The sequence below is a fragment of the Prinia subflava genome, chromosome 1 (assembly GCF_021018805.1).
Source record: "Prinia subflava isolate CZ2003 ecotype Zambia chromosome 1, Cam_Psub_1.2, whole genome shotgun sequence".
Lineage (NCBI taxonomy): Eukaryota > Metazoa > Chordata > Aves > Passeriformes > Cisticolidae > Prinia > Prinia subflava.
In genome coordinates, this window is record NC_086247.1 from 60,219,930 (window position 1) to 60,234,909 (window position 14,980).

General features: G+C 42.6%; 2 protein-coding genes across 2 annotated transcripts; one reads left to right on the forward strand and one right to left on the reverse strand.

The window, feature by feature from the left end:
- Window positions 1–2,566: 2,566 nt before the first annotated feature.
- Window positions 2,567–8,432, reverse strand: TDP2 (tyrosyl-DNA phosphodiesterase 2). The gene is made up of 7 exons (XM_063397741.1): window positions 8,241–8,432; window positions 8,079–8,167; window positions 5,881–6,048; window positions 5,155–5,246; window positions 4,580–4,698; window positions 4,030–4,200; window positions 2,567–3,226 (listed from the first exon to the last, which is right to left on the reverse strand). The coding sequence occupies exons 1-7, from the start codon at window positions 8,430–8,432 to the stop codon at window positions 2,945–2,947; spliced, it is 1,113 nt and encodes a 370-aa protein (XP_063253811.1). The 3' UTR covers window positions 2,567–2,944.
- A 33-nt stretch (window positions 8,433–8,465) lies between these two features.
- On the forward strand, window positions 8,466–14,653 carry ACOT13 (acyl-CoA thioesterase 13). The gene is made up of 3 exons (XM_063397746.1): window positions 8,466–8,599; window positions 11,632–11,816; window positions 13,938–14,653. Exons 1-3 carry the CDS (start codon window positions 8,519–8,521, stop codon window positions 14,092–14,094), a joined length of 423 nt encoding a protein of 140 aa, XP_063253816.1. The 5' UTR covers window positions 8,466–8,518; the 3' UTR covers window positions 14,095–14,653.
- The last annotated feature ends 327 nt before the right edge of the window (window positions 14,654–14,980 follow it).

Here is a 14,980-nt window from a genome sequence, read left to right on the forward strand (position 1 = left end):
GGGGAGGGGAAGCAGCAGCTCCGGCTACCAACACACAGCGAGTTTTAAACTCGCCCCGGCAGCTGCTCTCTCGCCAGCCAGGACCAGGGGGAGATGTTCCCTCCCACCCCTCCCGGGCCCCACGCCGTGAGATCGTGGGGTGGAGGGGAAGGCGTCCTTGAGTTTCCACAGCCCTGCAGAGAGCACATGCCCACCGCAGGCCTGAGCGGATTTAACTCTTTCCCAGCACAGATGAAAACTTCCAAAGCCCTAACCTGCTTGAGGGAAAGGTCAGAGTGGGAGATATTTAAAGAGACAGTATGAAGATACAGGGTCAGTGAAAGAGAAGTTGTATTTTAAGTGACGAAGAGATAACAAGTTGCCTTGGCCCTAGGCTGAAAATCTCCTGTGAATGGTAATAATAACGTGTAATATGAATATGCTAAAGTATTCCTTTAAATCGTCAAAAATATGAATTGAGGAGATGATTTTTTGGATTTGAGGATTTTGAGCAAAGGTATCTGATTGACTGAGTGAATATTGAATTAGAAACTGTGATCTTGTTAATCACATGATCCCATGAGATGTTGGAACAGAGAGAGAGAGAGAGAGAAGCCCTCTGCACTAGTAAAGAGGTGAGAAATGACCTCTGTTCCCTAAGAAGAATCCTTTGCTTTTAGAGTTATTTATCTTTAAAATGACATCCGAATAGGCCTAAACCCATAGCCCATATGTAGTCACAGGAAAAGTTATGCAATATGAGAAATCCACAATTGCAAAAGTTCCTGGGCAGCTGCTTTTGTAAGAGTTAAAAACCACAGACTGTTTTTCTTGTAGAATGTTACCAGAACAAATTAGAAGAGACTTCTCTCTCTAAAAAAAAACTAAAAGAAAGACTATTTTAGTAGTAGTACTGACCTAGAGTTCTGAGTTTCATCTCTTTACATTGTTTGTAGAAAAGTGAACAGTTTGTAGGGAGAAAGAAAAGTGTTTTGAAAGTTTCATTTGAGTCTTATTTTCTTCGTCTTAGCGTGTGTTAATAAAACTACCTGTTTACTTTTAAGTTAAGCCTGTTTTACCTTTTCTTCCTCATTATATCTCACAGGAAAAAAACCCCATTTAAACCACTACACTAAATTTAGCAAACAGAGACAAGTGAAATGAGTAGAAAGGAATTTGCTGTTTAAAGAAGTGAAAGCAGAACAGGAGACTTCTGCAGCTGATTTCTGTGGATATAATTAACCACAGCAGGTTTATTTGCTTGTTTAGTAAGGCCACCTGGGCCTCCTATTCAATGAAAGGAAAACCACACCTACCTCAGGCCTCCCTGCTCCTGCCACAAGAGGAAGAGCTGGTTAACTTGCTCAGGAGAGGTTTAGACTGGACATCAGGATGGATATCTTTACTGAAAGAGGGGTCAAACACTTAGACTGTAAATTACGGTCACAGAATGTGATAATGGGTGAGGTAGAAGTGAACACCAGCAGTCATTTAGCCCAACCTCCTGGCTCAAGCACAGCCAGTGCACGTCCCCTGGAGAGCATTAGTAAGGAGTGTGCTCAGAAGGCTTTTGAATATCCACAGGGAGGGAAACTCCACCCCCTCTCCAGGCAGCCTCATACACTGCTCAACCACCTGCACAGTAAAGAAGTTCTCCTTCATGTTCCAGTTAAACTTCTGGAACTTCCTTCCTTATATGTGTTTCCAAATCAAATTAAATTTCCCAATCCAAGTCTGTTTTGCCCATGAGGGTAACTGGGAAGTATCTTTATCTCAACCCATGAGCTTTCTTGCTTTTTTTTCTGATTTCCTTCTCTCACCTCACTGGGGAAGGGCACTCAGACAGTGGCTGGGGGCAGACTGGCTACCACGTGGAACCAAGGCACCACAGTAGTGCAGCAAAGTACAAGCTGTTTGTGAGCTTTGGGCTCAACACCAAAGACAAACCAGAAAACAAAAAGAAGTAAAAAAATTCAGGCTGTCAAACTCCATTCACTTCGTGTCACTAATGGGTTATCTGTCCTTCTTCTCCATGCCTGTGCACTGAACTTTGCATCAGAAAGGTAGAAGGCTTTTCCTTTTCAATCAGCGTTGCCCATCTATAAAGCAACAGCTTCTCTGAGCTTGATTACACAATTCTTCGAGTAGGAAGGCCTGGTTGAGCTTCTGCAAAGTCAGCAAGGCCTTGAGCTGTTCAGGCTTTGCTCAGCAGTTTCTAAGAGCTTCTAGGAGCTCACTGAAACACCACCCTTCTTCATCTGCACCTCATATCCAGGCTAATAAACACAAAGTTAGGTGTCCACCATCCCAAGGGAACAACTTCCATGCAACTGCCTGTATCATTTTCTTGTCAAACGGAAGGCATGCTGTTGCTGAATCTGTTCAATAGGAGTTCAATTTCTACTTAAGAAACCCTTATATTTGTGAGAATCTAGTCCTTCTTTCCTCAGCTCTTTACTGTCTTGCCTGAAGGGGCGTGTACATTCAACACAAACTTCAGAAGCTAATACAAAACACCCCACAAAAGACAAGGTCATAAAGGATGATGGGAAAGGTTACAAAATAAACAATGAAGGCACAATAAAAGTAGTCTGAAAATACAAAAAAACCCCAGCCTTTATTGTGAGATCATAGTACATGCCAAAATAAAAGTGCCTTTTAAAATCTCTGAGGATGTTTATGAACTGTATTTACAAGATTTTCCTGCCATTTTAAAACTAGAATTTGTTTGGTTTTGTAGATATTTTAAAAAATAAATAATATAAAAACATGATTCAAGAAAAGATGCATACAACAGGAAGCGGGTAACCTGGCTTGAAATTAAGCCATTCCTGCAGAAGCCAAGAATAGAGAACATACCAGGGTTGAACACCTCAATATGCCATACCTCAAAATGAGAGGGTAAAACTTGGTAAAAACAAGAATAAATCACCTAAAAACTAATGATGCAAGTCTTTTCTTTTTTTCATAATATAACATCAAAATTACACAGAATGCCCCAGTGATCACTAGGAAATCTGCCACATTCTAGTTTTTCCAAACCAATTAAGTCCATGCTTCGTGGAGTGAAATGCCCCCCTTCCACTGCAGGCCGAAAGTAAATACGGTCAAACCTCATCTTGCACTTGTAATTTGCATTCAGGTTGGTGTTGGCCTGGGTGTCCCAAGTGTAGCGGCAGTGTTGAGGTTTACCCAAAAACTCCCAGACATCCTTAATGTTGTCGGGCAGACCACCAAGTTTGGCAACCTGAAAGTAGAAGGAGGAAAAAAATTCCACAAAATAGTGAATTCACAAACTCTACCTTCAAAAAATAGAACTGAGTTGTCACAGCATTGGATTTTTTTCTGCAGAACCTCAGTTGTTAAAAATCAAAGATCTTGGAATGTTTCTCAACTATGGTATTTCTCCATATGCTAAGGTATGACCATTTCCTGTGGCACTTTCTAAATCCAAAACATGTTCCAAAACAAATGTTCAGCTCTGAAATGTTGAGGTATAGGGGCCAACACCATGTTTCCTAAACCAGTGTCATTCCAGTTCACTGCGATGGAATTTCACAAGAGGGAGAGGTGAAATTCTGACCTTCTAGTAAGAATGCACAAATTCTCCTTTTAGTATCAGAAGCCAAAAACTACTTCTAATTTTGATTGTCTTGAGTACCGGGGATTAAGATCTATTTCTCCAGAGCACCTTCTTCCTTCATTGATCCTACAAGCTCTGAGAATTGGAGAGCTGAACAAGTCAAGACCAGGATCTCAAAATGACAAGATGTGTTTGAGATCAAAACTTCCACCAAATCTGCCTGCATCTGCTCAGATACAAATACTGTTATTAAAGAATTTGGTTATTGGGAAGGGGTCTCCATATAAATCACCTCAGCAACAACAACACTTTACATCTACTTAGTCACAGTTCCACATTTTAAGATTAAGTGCTGAATATCTCTGTTCTGCCTCAGCAGGTAATTCCTCATAAAGACCACAGAAAAGCCTGAGAAGGTTTTGGTAAAATACCTTCTCTAAAAAACAAGGTTGTTTATTTCTATTTACCTCGCTGTCTCTGAGGTTGGTATCCCCTCCAAATATGACAGTGGTGGACTCAGATTCCTTCTGCATTTTGTTTAGCACTATTTGTAGCTGCTTTATACGTTCCTTGGTGTGATCTTTAGTGCTTTCCAGATGAGAGGTCATAAGGCAAAGTTCAATACCAGATATGCTCACCTATGTGTCAAACAAAGAGGCAGCATTATTAGCCACATCATGATGATAAGCTCAAAGACAAACTCTAATCACAAAGCAAATGACTGAATGACAGAGCTCTGGTTAATATTAGTTTTATATTGATGAAAACGGGCTTACTGAGGAAAAACAGGCTTTCAGTTTCATTTTCAGAGGTTATGAAGCTTGAAAAGAAAGGATGGTAAGTAACAAAAAACATATAAAATTTCTCAGTTTCAAATGCAACCGGGTTTATATGCTTGGAGGAGAAGTTTTTCTGTTCTTTGAGACTGTCCCAGAGAAAAAGCCAGTTCAGCCTTTCTTGAGATTTTTTGTTTGGAAGGCAGAAGCACAGCTGCTTAGTACATCCTGACTCACTCACATGCACAACCAAAAGGTTCCTCTTCATGGCAGTTGTTGGAAAGGGTATTATCTCCTGTCTCAGTAGCTTCACTCTCGATTTCTTTAACATTATGGCAGTGAAATACTCATCCATGTTACCTAGAGAAGACCATGCAAACAAATGTTTGATAACATCTTCTGCTGTGCCACAGTAGAACTGCCATAAAGCAGCTAAGGTTCTGACAGAGACCTTCTTACCATAACTTGTGAGAACACGCTGAATTCTTGCATAAAAATGGTCTAAATATTCCAGATTTTTTTCAATGCAAATACTTTAAAAATTACTTTCTATGGTTCTTTTTGACTACCCTTGCTATCAATCTTTCAAAACGCAGAAAAAATACAAAGGAAAACGCCAGAAAAGCAAGCTTTCACACGCACCATTTGCATCAAGACACATGCTGATACCAAAACACAGAAGCATTGCCTGCTTCCTTCTTCACTTTACTCTTGGTATTCCTTAAAATGGTTGCAGGTCTTGGCAAGGGAGATAGAATAAACCCAAACTTTATTTTCTTTTTTTTTTTTCTTTAGCACCTGAGGGCTTTTTCTTACCTGGAATAATAGTGTAATTGCCTGCCTTCATGTGGAGAAGAGGGAGATGTGGTGGGATGATCTCTTGTAAAAACACAACATCTGGACTGTATCTGAAATCAACAAGGCAAGAAAAATTTCAATTAATTACTGAGAGTAGTAGTCTGAGGCCAAATGGAAAAAAAGTCAGAGATTTCAGGTGCACCTTGCCCTCATTTTCCTAGGTTTGGTAATAATCTGCTTTTTAAAAAAGAAAAAGCTATTTCTATTGTATTAGCAGCATGTAGACACCACCATTACTAAAAGGGAGGAAACAATTTTTATTATGAACATGAAACCTACATGGTAATAAAATGCATGACTTCCTTATTCGTGGACTACATGAGGAATTCAACTTAAGCAGCTGCAAAGTAGCTTTGGGGCATGTTCTCTGGAAGATTCTCACATACAGGATGCAATTATGAACTATGTTCATGATGTACAATTGCAACTTGAACAATATTGCACATTATTAGACTGTTAAAGTAGCCATCTCAAAATAGTTAACCCCTGGGATGCTGCACAGGTTCACACCTCTTGCAGTCAGGATAACAACTCTCAGCTACTTAGGATTTATATGGTAACTGATCCGTTGCATCTAACATTAAGATAATTGAGGCACAAAGATTTGTAAATACTTATATCAAGATGCTTTGTATTTTTTATTGAATCCAGGTACACGACAATACAAAGAGGAGGTGTACTTACAATGCCAGGTATGTACAGATTCCTCGAGCTCGATCTTTCAGATTTCCTGGATCCAGGCCATCAATGTTCCAGGTAATCAGTGAGAAGTTGCTGTCATCTTCTTTTTGCTGTGAATCTTCGCTGCTGACACCAGCATTACTTGTAGTTGCATCTGCAGTGAGGTCAATGCTAAAGAGAGAGTGTGTTTGTTAACTTCCATAGTACTGATCTGTGACTGACTCACTTATCTTGTAAAGCATGTATTGATCTCAACATCGTTTAAAAGCACAGTAACTAAAACATACACGCCCCAGTCACACAGAGCTGTGCTATGCAGGTGAAGTAAGTGGTTTTTCCTCCTCCTTACAGATGCAAGATAATGTTTACCACTCTGATGTAAGGTAATCAGATGGTAACCAACGTAATCCAAACCACTGCAGTAGTTCAATTCTTTCTCCACGATCCCACTCTTACCCTGTGTTTACTTCAGGAACAGGCTGCTTCCAAGTGGATTCCCCTTGAGCTCACAAGTCCTGCCAGCAAACCTGTTCCAACACAGGATCCTCTGTCCATGTGCCCACAGGTGCTGCCAGGAACCTGCTCCAGCGTGGGCTTCCCATGGCATCAGCCTTCTTCAGGCACTCACCTGCTGCAGTGCAGACTCCTCCCCAGGCTGCAGGAGGATCTCTGCTCCACTCTGGTCCTCCGTGGGCTTGCAGGGGCACAGCTGCCTCACCATGTTCTGCACATGGGCTGCAGGGGAATCTCTGCTCCTGCACCTGGAGCACCTCCTGCCCCTCCTTCTTCACTGACCCTTGGTGTCTGCAGGTGCTGTCAGTTCTCTTCTGCTGCAGATCCTGTTGTGCAGCAACTTTTTAATCTTAAGTACATTATGCCAGAGGCGCTACCACCATCACTGATGGGCACAGCATTGTTCCACAGCGGGGCTGCCTTGAAGCCAGCTGACCTTGGCTCTGTCAGACACAGAGGAAGCTTCTGGCAGCTTCTACATCCCAGGAGCTACTCCTGTAGCCCCTCACTACCAAAACCTTGCCAAGCAAACCTGGTCAGAATAATGGTGATAACACACTGATGGTTTTGTTGTTGCTAACTAGTGCTTACCTCAAGTCAAGATGGACTTTTCAGCCTCCCATGCTCTGCCGGGTGCTTAAGCAGCTGGGAAGCAACATGACCAGGCAAGCTGACCTGACCTGGCAAAAGGGGTATTCCATACCCTAGATCATCTTGTTCAGTGAATGAACTTGCAGGAAATGGCCAGGAGGAGCCAATTGCTTCTTAGAGATGGGCTGGGCATCAGTCAGTGGGTGGTGAGCAATTGTACTGTGCATCACTTATCTTTCTTGGCTTCCATTTCTCTCTCTCTGTTTTTGTTATCTCCATTTTCATGACAATTAATTTTATATTATTATCATTAGTTTTATTTCTACTGTAGAACACTTTTTACCTCAATCCATGTGTTTCATCCTTTTGTTCAATTCTCTTTCCCATCCCACTGAGACAGTGGTGGTATGTGAGGGTGTCATGCTACTTGGTTGGTACCTGGGGTTAAACAGCAGCAGGCAGGGATCTGGAAAAGTTCAATTCCAGCTGCAGATCAATACACTCAGTACATCCTCCAGGTGTGCTGTGAGATGGTGTATGTACGACACAGATCTTACATCTTAACTTTCACAGGTACATTTCACAAGGTATGCGTGTACGTGCCAATTTTATTTATAGAAATAAAAATATGCATACATTCAGTATAATACAAATATGCATAATTTACACACATACATATGTGTGCATGGTAAAACCTGTATACGTGTTGCTGCGCAGCACAAGGCAATGAGAAGAAAATCCGCCTGTGCCTTCTCCAAAAGGCGCACAATCCACCAGTCTAGAGGATCCAGAGAGGGAAAATCCAGCCCAAAAGCCTGACAGCCTCTCCAAGGGAGAGAAACGTCGGGAAAGGACGAGAACGGGTGCAGAAAAGGAACAGGAGCCCCCTGCCGCGATACACGCCAGCCGAGGTGCGATGCCCGTCGGGAGGGGAGCGCTGCTCCCCGAGTTACCCCTCGGCCCGGGGATTGCTTTCCCAGGTGGGGGAGCCCCTGCGCCTTCCCGGGGAGGGGAACCTGCCTCCCCCCGGGGAGACCTCGCTCCCCGAGCCCCGTCCCCGCTGCTCCTGCCCCATGCCCCCTGTCCCTGTCTCCTACCAGCTGCCGGTGTCCGCGCAGGCCGGGGCCGTCCCGCCCGGCGCTGCCTCCGTGTCCCGCGGCGGGTCGAAATAGGCGTTCAGCGCCCTCTGAAACACAGGGGCGGCTGGCAGGGAGGGGCCGCCGCCGGGCAGCCCCGCGGCCCCGCCGGCCCGGCCGTACCTCCATGTGCCAGTCGCTGCCGGCCAAGAAGCGGCGCGCCACGGCCGCGTCGCTGCTGGTGATGGCGGCGAACTCGGAGCACAGCTCCCTCCTCCGCTTGGCGACGTGTACCGCCTCTTCGTCCTCACCCTCCTGCCCCCGCTTGCGCTCCGCCAGCGGCGGGCTGGGCGCTGCCGCGGCCCGCTCCTCCATGGCTGCGGCGGAAGGCGGGGGGAGGCACCGCCCGCCGGGGTTGCCGTTCCGGGGCGCGGGCGGGCTGCGGGCGGCCGGGTGGCAGCATGGGCTTCACGGTGGAGACCCTGAAGGAGGCCATGAAGTACATGCTGGAGTCGCAGGGCTTCGACCGGGTGCTCCGTAAGGTACGGGCGCTTGGAGGGCAGGGCTCCGGGAGCGCGGCCCCGCCGGGACAGCTCGGCTGTACGGCCTTGTGTCCGCTGCCGGAATGAGGGGCTGAACCGGGACCGGGTCAGTCCGCGGGGCTGCGGAGGGCCGAGCCTCGGCCGGGCCGGGGCACGGCAGGAGCCCGGGGGTGCAGGCCGGGCTCGCCGGTGTTTGCCCGCATTCCAGGCCTCGGCGCCCTGGCCGTGCTGCTAACACGGGGTAGAAAACGCAATTGTTATAATAATAACTCGATTGTTAGTCAGTAACTGTGGTTAAATACTGCGGCTGCCTTCCAGCAGCCCTCTGAAGGTGGCTGTCCGGAATAACCTTGAGGAGTCATGCAGCGGGTGGCATTCTTTCCTTCGCAGTACGTGCGAAGCCACTAACTTCCAGTACCGGGAAATTGTGAAATAAAGTCTTCCCTGTTTAAAATTAGAAAGATCACTCGTTATGACATCTCACACCTGAGCCTGCAGTCAGACTGAAAGCACACTGCACACCCCAGTGCTCTCTGAATTTCTACACAAGGCCTTACACGATACCTTCACTGCACCTTCTGGTGTAAAGAAATATAATTGACTGGTGCTGCTACAGTGTCACGCTACATCATGCTCAAAAAGAAGTTGAAGCTACTGTTCATTCACTGTAAATTGTGTAGTATACAGTAGCATAGCTGCTGTGTAGAAAAGTTCTTGTGAAACAGTTTTATTTTCTCATTAAATTTTCCCTTTAATTTTTCCCTTTTTTTTTTTTTCCCAAATGGTTGTGTTACTGTGACATGGAGAGATGGAGGAGATACATCTAAGAAAATCAGCCATGTAAAAATTCATATGCTTCGAATTGTAAAGGAGCAAATGTTATAGTGGATGCGGTGCTTTTGTTGACAGCTTCATGATCTGATACACTTAATAGAAATCAACTGTTCACAAAGTAATTCTTACAGTCATGTTTCTCCAAGACATGTTGGTTTGTATAAAGTTTTTTAAAAATGCATGAAGTTTAAGAAGATAATTTATATATTATGGAGTCCATTTAGTTCTTAGTCACCACTTCACTGTAATAACTTTACACTCCTTTTAAGTCCTGATAAGTGGTGAGCAAGTATTAGCATTTCAGCTTGTAAAGGTAGCTGGCTGGAAGTGAGCCTTGGGAGACAGACTTCCAATCTTGCTCTGGAATACTTTCAGATTTTTCCTGCAACCTTCTAGAGTTAGGATGCTAGGAATCTGATGATAATAACAATAAAAGTACAGTTGTGTTTGAATTAAAAGTAACTGCTGCTTTTCTGGGAGCTACCTGAAACCTCTCTTACCATAACTAAATGACTCCAGAGTTTTTTTATTCCGGAGAAGACACATTCTGGTCTGAAACCTTTCACTTCCAGCTTCAGATGGAGTTTCTGATTTAACTCTGGTATCTACCCAGGGTTTAATGAGTGTGTGTTTAAAGCCTGGAAGCTGAAGCAGAGTGCTGTTCCCCAAGGCAGATGTGTGGGAGGACAGGCACAGCAGGGCTGGGAGAAGCACAGACCAGCAGCTCTACCTGAGTAGGTCCTGGAAGTGCTCAAGTACGGAACTATTTTTGTCAAGGAGAGCAGGCATGTAGTGCCAGATCAGAGCAATGACAAATGGGACCAGATGCTTTCCTCACTTCGCTGGTGGGTTGGAGCAGCAGTGTCTGAGGGGAGTGGAAGCCATCTGCTCCCAGTGTTGAGCATCAGTAAAGTCCTCCTCAGAAATTCTGTCAGAAGCTCAGGCCTCCAGTGCAGTGCAGCATGCCTGATTTAGGACTTGGGGTTTTCATTGATATAGTTGCTATTTCTATATTGGGACGTTGCCTCAGTAATTTCCTCTCTTTTAATACCAGTTTTTTTCCATTAGAAGACTGTACTACATCATCATTGATCTTAGTATTATTTGTCTGCAAAATTTGGATAAACTTTGGTTTATCAGAAAGGGTCAAACTCAGCTCTTACAGTGCATTATAAATAAGGAACAATGAAATTGGAAACATTTCAACCTTAACACCTTTTAAGATCAAATAAGATTTAAACCAACTCAGCTGGTAATAGAATGGAAACATTCAGGTTTAAAAAAACCCCTTTAAAAGCCTGAAAATTAGTAGGAATAAATATAATAAATATATCCACATTTCACTTTTAATAAAGGCAATTCAAAGCCTTAGTTATACATGTAAATATATTTGGAACTTACCCGTTTTGCATCTGCTTTCAGATTTTGAATAAAGTGCTACTAACTGAAGAAATTTAAATAGGGATTTTAAAATACTGAATTGAAGTAACTTCTTGGTCTCAAAATTCCAGCTTCTTGTGTTGGTTATAGGGGGAAGCATGGTACCATAGGGGAGCTATAATTCTGGATTTACCACCTGTGGGCTGGAATAAAACTGTATATGCAAAAAATGATGCTGTACCCCTGTGATACAGCCTTGGATACTCATGAATACAAATTTCCAATCAGGGAGGAAAATCTGATTAATATTTCCAATGGTTATGTCAAAATACTGATTTTTATTGAGGTTGCACTAATCTAATGATTAATGAATTTCTGGTGGTCTCATTTCCATTTTGTGAGCTAACAAATGGAGTATCTGTGTGTACCATGCCTTCACAGCTGTGGTACACACAGATACTTACAGCAGTTTTGTGTTCCCTCTAATCTGGTCTTTCACTCACAGATTAAAGCAAAAGGAAAACTGAAGACAGTTTCCTCCCAAGGAATTCCTGACAGCATAGCAAGTATTGAAGTTCTGTTATGCTGTCAGTTTAAATATTAACTGTGTTAGAAGTACAGATTTTTCTAAGGCAACAGTCTTCTGCTCAAAATTTATGGAAATATCTAATAGGACAGTTGAATTACTGTATTTTCCATCTTTTAATTTGTCTCATGAGTCCAGAGTCAGACAAAATTTACTTTCAGTTTGATTGAGGGCAATATTATATGTTGGTACTCCTGTCACTAAGCTTTTTATTCCTTTTTTGGTTATACAGATGAAACTTCAATCTGCAACTCCTGGAAGAGTTGTTTGTGAATTGAAAGTAGAGGAGGAGCATACAAACAGAGGTGGCACGTTACACGGAGGTTTGACAGCCACACTGGTGGACGTGGTGTCAACCACAGCACTGCTGTACACAGAAAGAGCAATACCTGGGGTCAGTGTGGACATGAACATCACGTAGGTATCATCCACTATGGTTACCAAAACATGCTAGTTTTTTGTCCCTTATTGACTCCATTGTACATCTTTTCTGTGCTGTGGCACTCACTAAAAATGGATGTTTTCTTTGGTTTCAGAAGTCCTGTTTTGATAAATTAAAGGGGTTGCATGTGTGTTTTTGGAGATTGCCATTTGGTTTCAAATTTTGAGTTGGACCCTCTTGTTACATGTGTTTACAAGCCAGTGCCCATTCCTTCATGGAACGTAATGGGATGTTGATAAGTCATTAATTTTACTCTTAAGAAATTGGATTGGTTTCAGTTTTTGCTTTTGCAGGTATGTTAATGTCTCCTCAAAACCCAAGCTCTAGGGTAAGCAGCTTTCTATTTAGTATTTTTTAGTATTTTTAGTATTACTCCAAAAATCAGAGAAAAATATTAAAGCAGGAAAGGGTTTACCTCTGTTGTGTGCTCATATAGAGGGTAGATTGAATTAGAATTTCTCAGTGGAAGAAGAACCCTTTGCTTTAAGTCATTTTAAGGTAGTTTTATACTGAGACTAGTTCTTCCTGTAATGAAAATTCAAAGCATGGTGTCTTAAAAAACCAGTTGTGATGAAACTTCTTTGATCACACTATTGTAGCTTGTGAGCTTTGCTTCATTACTTCTAATGAAGAGATTATGAACTAAAGTAATCCTACGTGGAATAACTAACACAGAGCATTAAAATCCTAGAAAAGTAACCCCTCATCAAAACTGCCTAAAAAACCAAAAAAGCTTTAGAAGTGTGTGGGGAGTGATCTTTAACAGGTTCCGTCCTTTCTCTCTCTCTCCCTGCACCTTCTGATTTCTCCACTGGGTAGATGGGATTAAGCATCTCTTTAAGCTTCATACTACCATTGTGATGACTAGGATCTTACTGGAAACTAAAACCTAAAATTCTCCTGTCACTTTGCATTTTTTCCTGCTGTAGTATAACAAGAGGCTGAATTATTGACACTCGCAGTTATGTCCACCCAATTACATAAGGGCTGAAATCTGAAAAAAGTGCTGTCTCTGGAGGTGATCCAAAATTATCTTTAGGCAATGTTATATGAAGCAATATTAATAGCCTTTTTTAACTTGGACTACTGCATTCATTGAACAAGTGAGATTTGATATCAAATATTGTTACAAGAACTTTTTTTGGGAATGAGCTTTTTAAAAAGTTGTCATGCAGAAGCTATTTCAGTAATGGAAAGAACAGAGAGAAACAGAGAAATTTTTTTTTTTGGTAACCACAAGAGGATCAGCAGCAGCTTCTGGAAATGAGACAAGGCTGAAATCCTGCCCTTGTCAAGCAGTGGAGCTGGTGCTACATCAGCATTAGGCGTGACTGACATTCTTCTGACATGGTGTCGTGTATAAAAATGGACTGGTTGATGAAATTTATCTCAGCAAGATTAACATACATCAATTCATTTTCCTCTGCAGCTTTAACATTTGAATATTGTTCCCTTACCTCAGACCGTGGTTGGATCATGTGCCTGCTAATTCTGTCAAGGGGAATTCTTTATGCAGAAATTTTTTTCCTATTCCCCAGGGAGCATGTTTTAAAAGCACACCCTCCTGCTCATGTAAATAAAAACAAAGAGTTGTCTAATGAATGGAAACAACATTTGAGGGCTGCCCAGATTTCCATGACTTTACTCTAGGCAGGGTATGGGAAGAGTTAACCTATGCTTACAGTTCCATATGGAAATGACCTTCTGGAACCTTTTTAACAGTGACATTTTGCAACTGAAGCAGCCAAACTAGTTTAGAAAGGCTGTAGGAAGCCAGCAGTGGTTGGAATAGGACTTGGAGCTGAAGTCTTGGATACCTCATTGCTTCAGTTCCAAAACAACTTTTCCTCAGAATCCAGCCAATGGGTTTCTTTCTAGCCTCTATTTTCTCAGAGAACTCATACTCATTTAGAACTGCCAGTAGTCAGAGGAGCTCAAATCCATTAAGTGGGAGTTTGCAAGTAGGCAGGCAGGCAGAGACGTGTCTTTATTACCCACTTCTGCTAATTCCTTCATGATAATATATAATGCAGGAATATTCTTGGATTTATCCTCTGTACAGTCTCTTACCTGTTCCTTTTTTTTCTTCCTTGAAGATACACTTCTGCTGCTAAGATTGGAGAAGAGATACTGATTACAGCTCAGATTTTGAAGCAAGGAAGAACTCTTGCATTTGCCACTGTGGATTTAACAAATAAGGCTACAGGAAAGTTAATTGCACAAGGTAGACATACAAAGTTCATAGGAAATTAATATGAAAAAGTATATTAAACAATAGTGTTGGACTTCTGAATCTCATATAGAATTATTTTCTCACTTATACAATACCTGCACAAAGTTGTGCATCTGCACAAAGTTGTGATAATCCCTTTCAAGTGAATTTGTCTCACTTCTATAATAAACAAACATATTTCTTAATTATCACTAGAATGGCTACAAGCCTGGGTTTGGGATGAACAACAGAGTGTGACAACACAGGAAGGCATCTGGCATTTTTTGGCCAAGACAGCAGAAGGGAAGAGCCTTTGGACCAGCCATATGGTTAACCAGCATGACAGAGTTTTGAGAGATCTTCTTTCTCTACCTGTGGTGTTATGTGACAAGGCAGCCCTGTCTTCAGGCCTGTCACAGTCACACTCACACACCACTGGAAGTGCTTACAAACTGTACTTGCTCCCTGAGATGGTAATACAGAGTGCCTGTAACATTGTCCAGAACTGGTTTGAGAGTGTAAAGCAGGCTAATGCAAAATGTAATTTACTGATGTATTTATTACAGATCCAGAAGTATTCAATAAAGCTTTCTGAAACTACCATTTTAAAGAGTGTTTCATACTTTTGTAGCCTCTCTGCACTAAGTAAAAGCTTGCCAGCAAGGAGTGGTTGAGAGAGGCTGTGGTAGAACCCTTGTACACAAATTCACCTGAGATGTCATCATCTCCCTCTGATCCCTGAATGTGAAAATAGTTATATCGTGGGCTTTTCAACTCTCCCTACCTCAGGCTGTGATTAGATTTGTTTAAAATCCATCAGCTGCGTGTTACAGATGTAAAAAAGACATTTTAGTGAGCTTTCATTCAGGCTAAGGCTGTAGATTATCTGACCTGGGTTGAATGTGGTGGAGTTAAGCTGCCATTCAC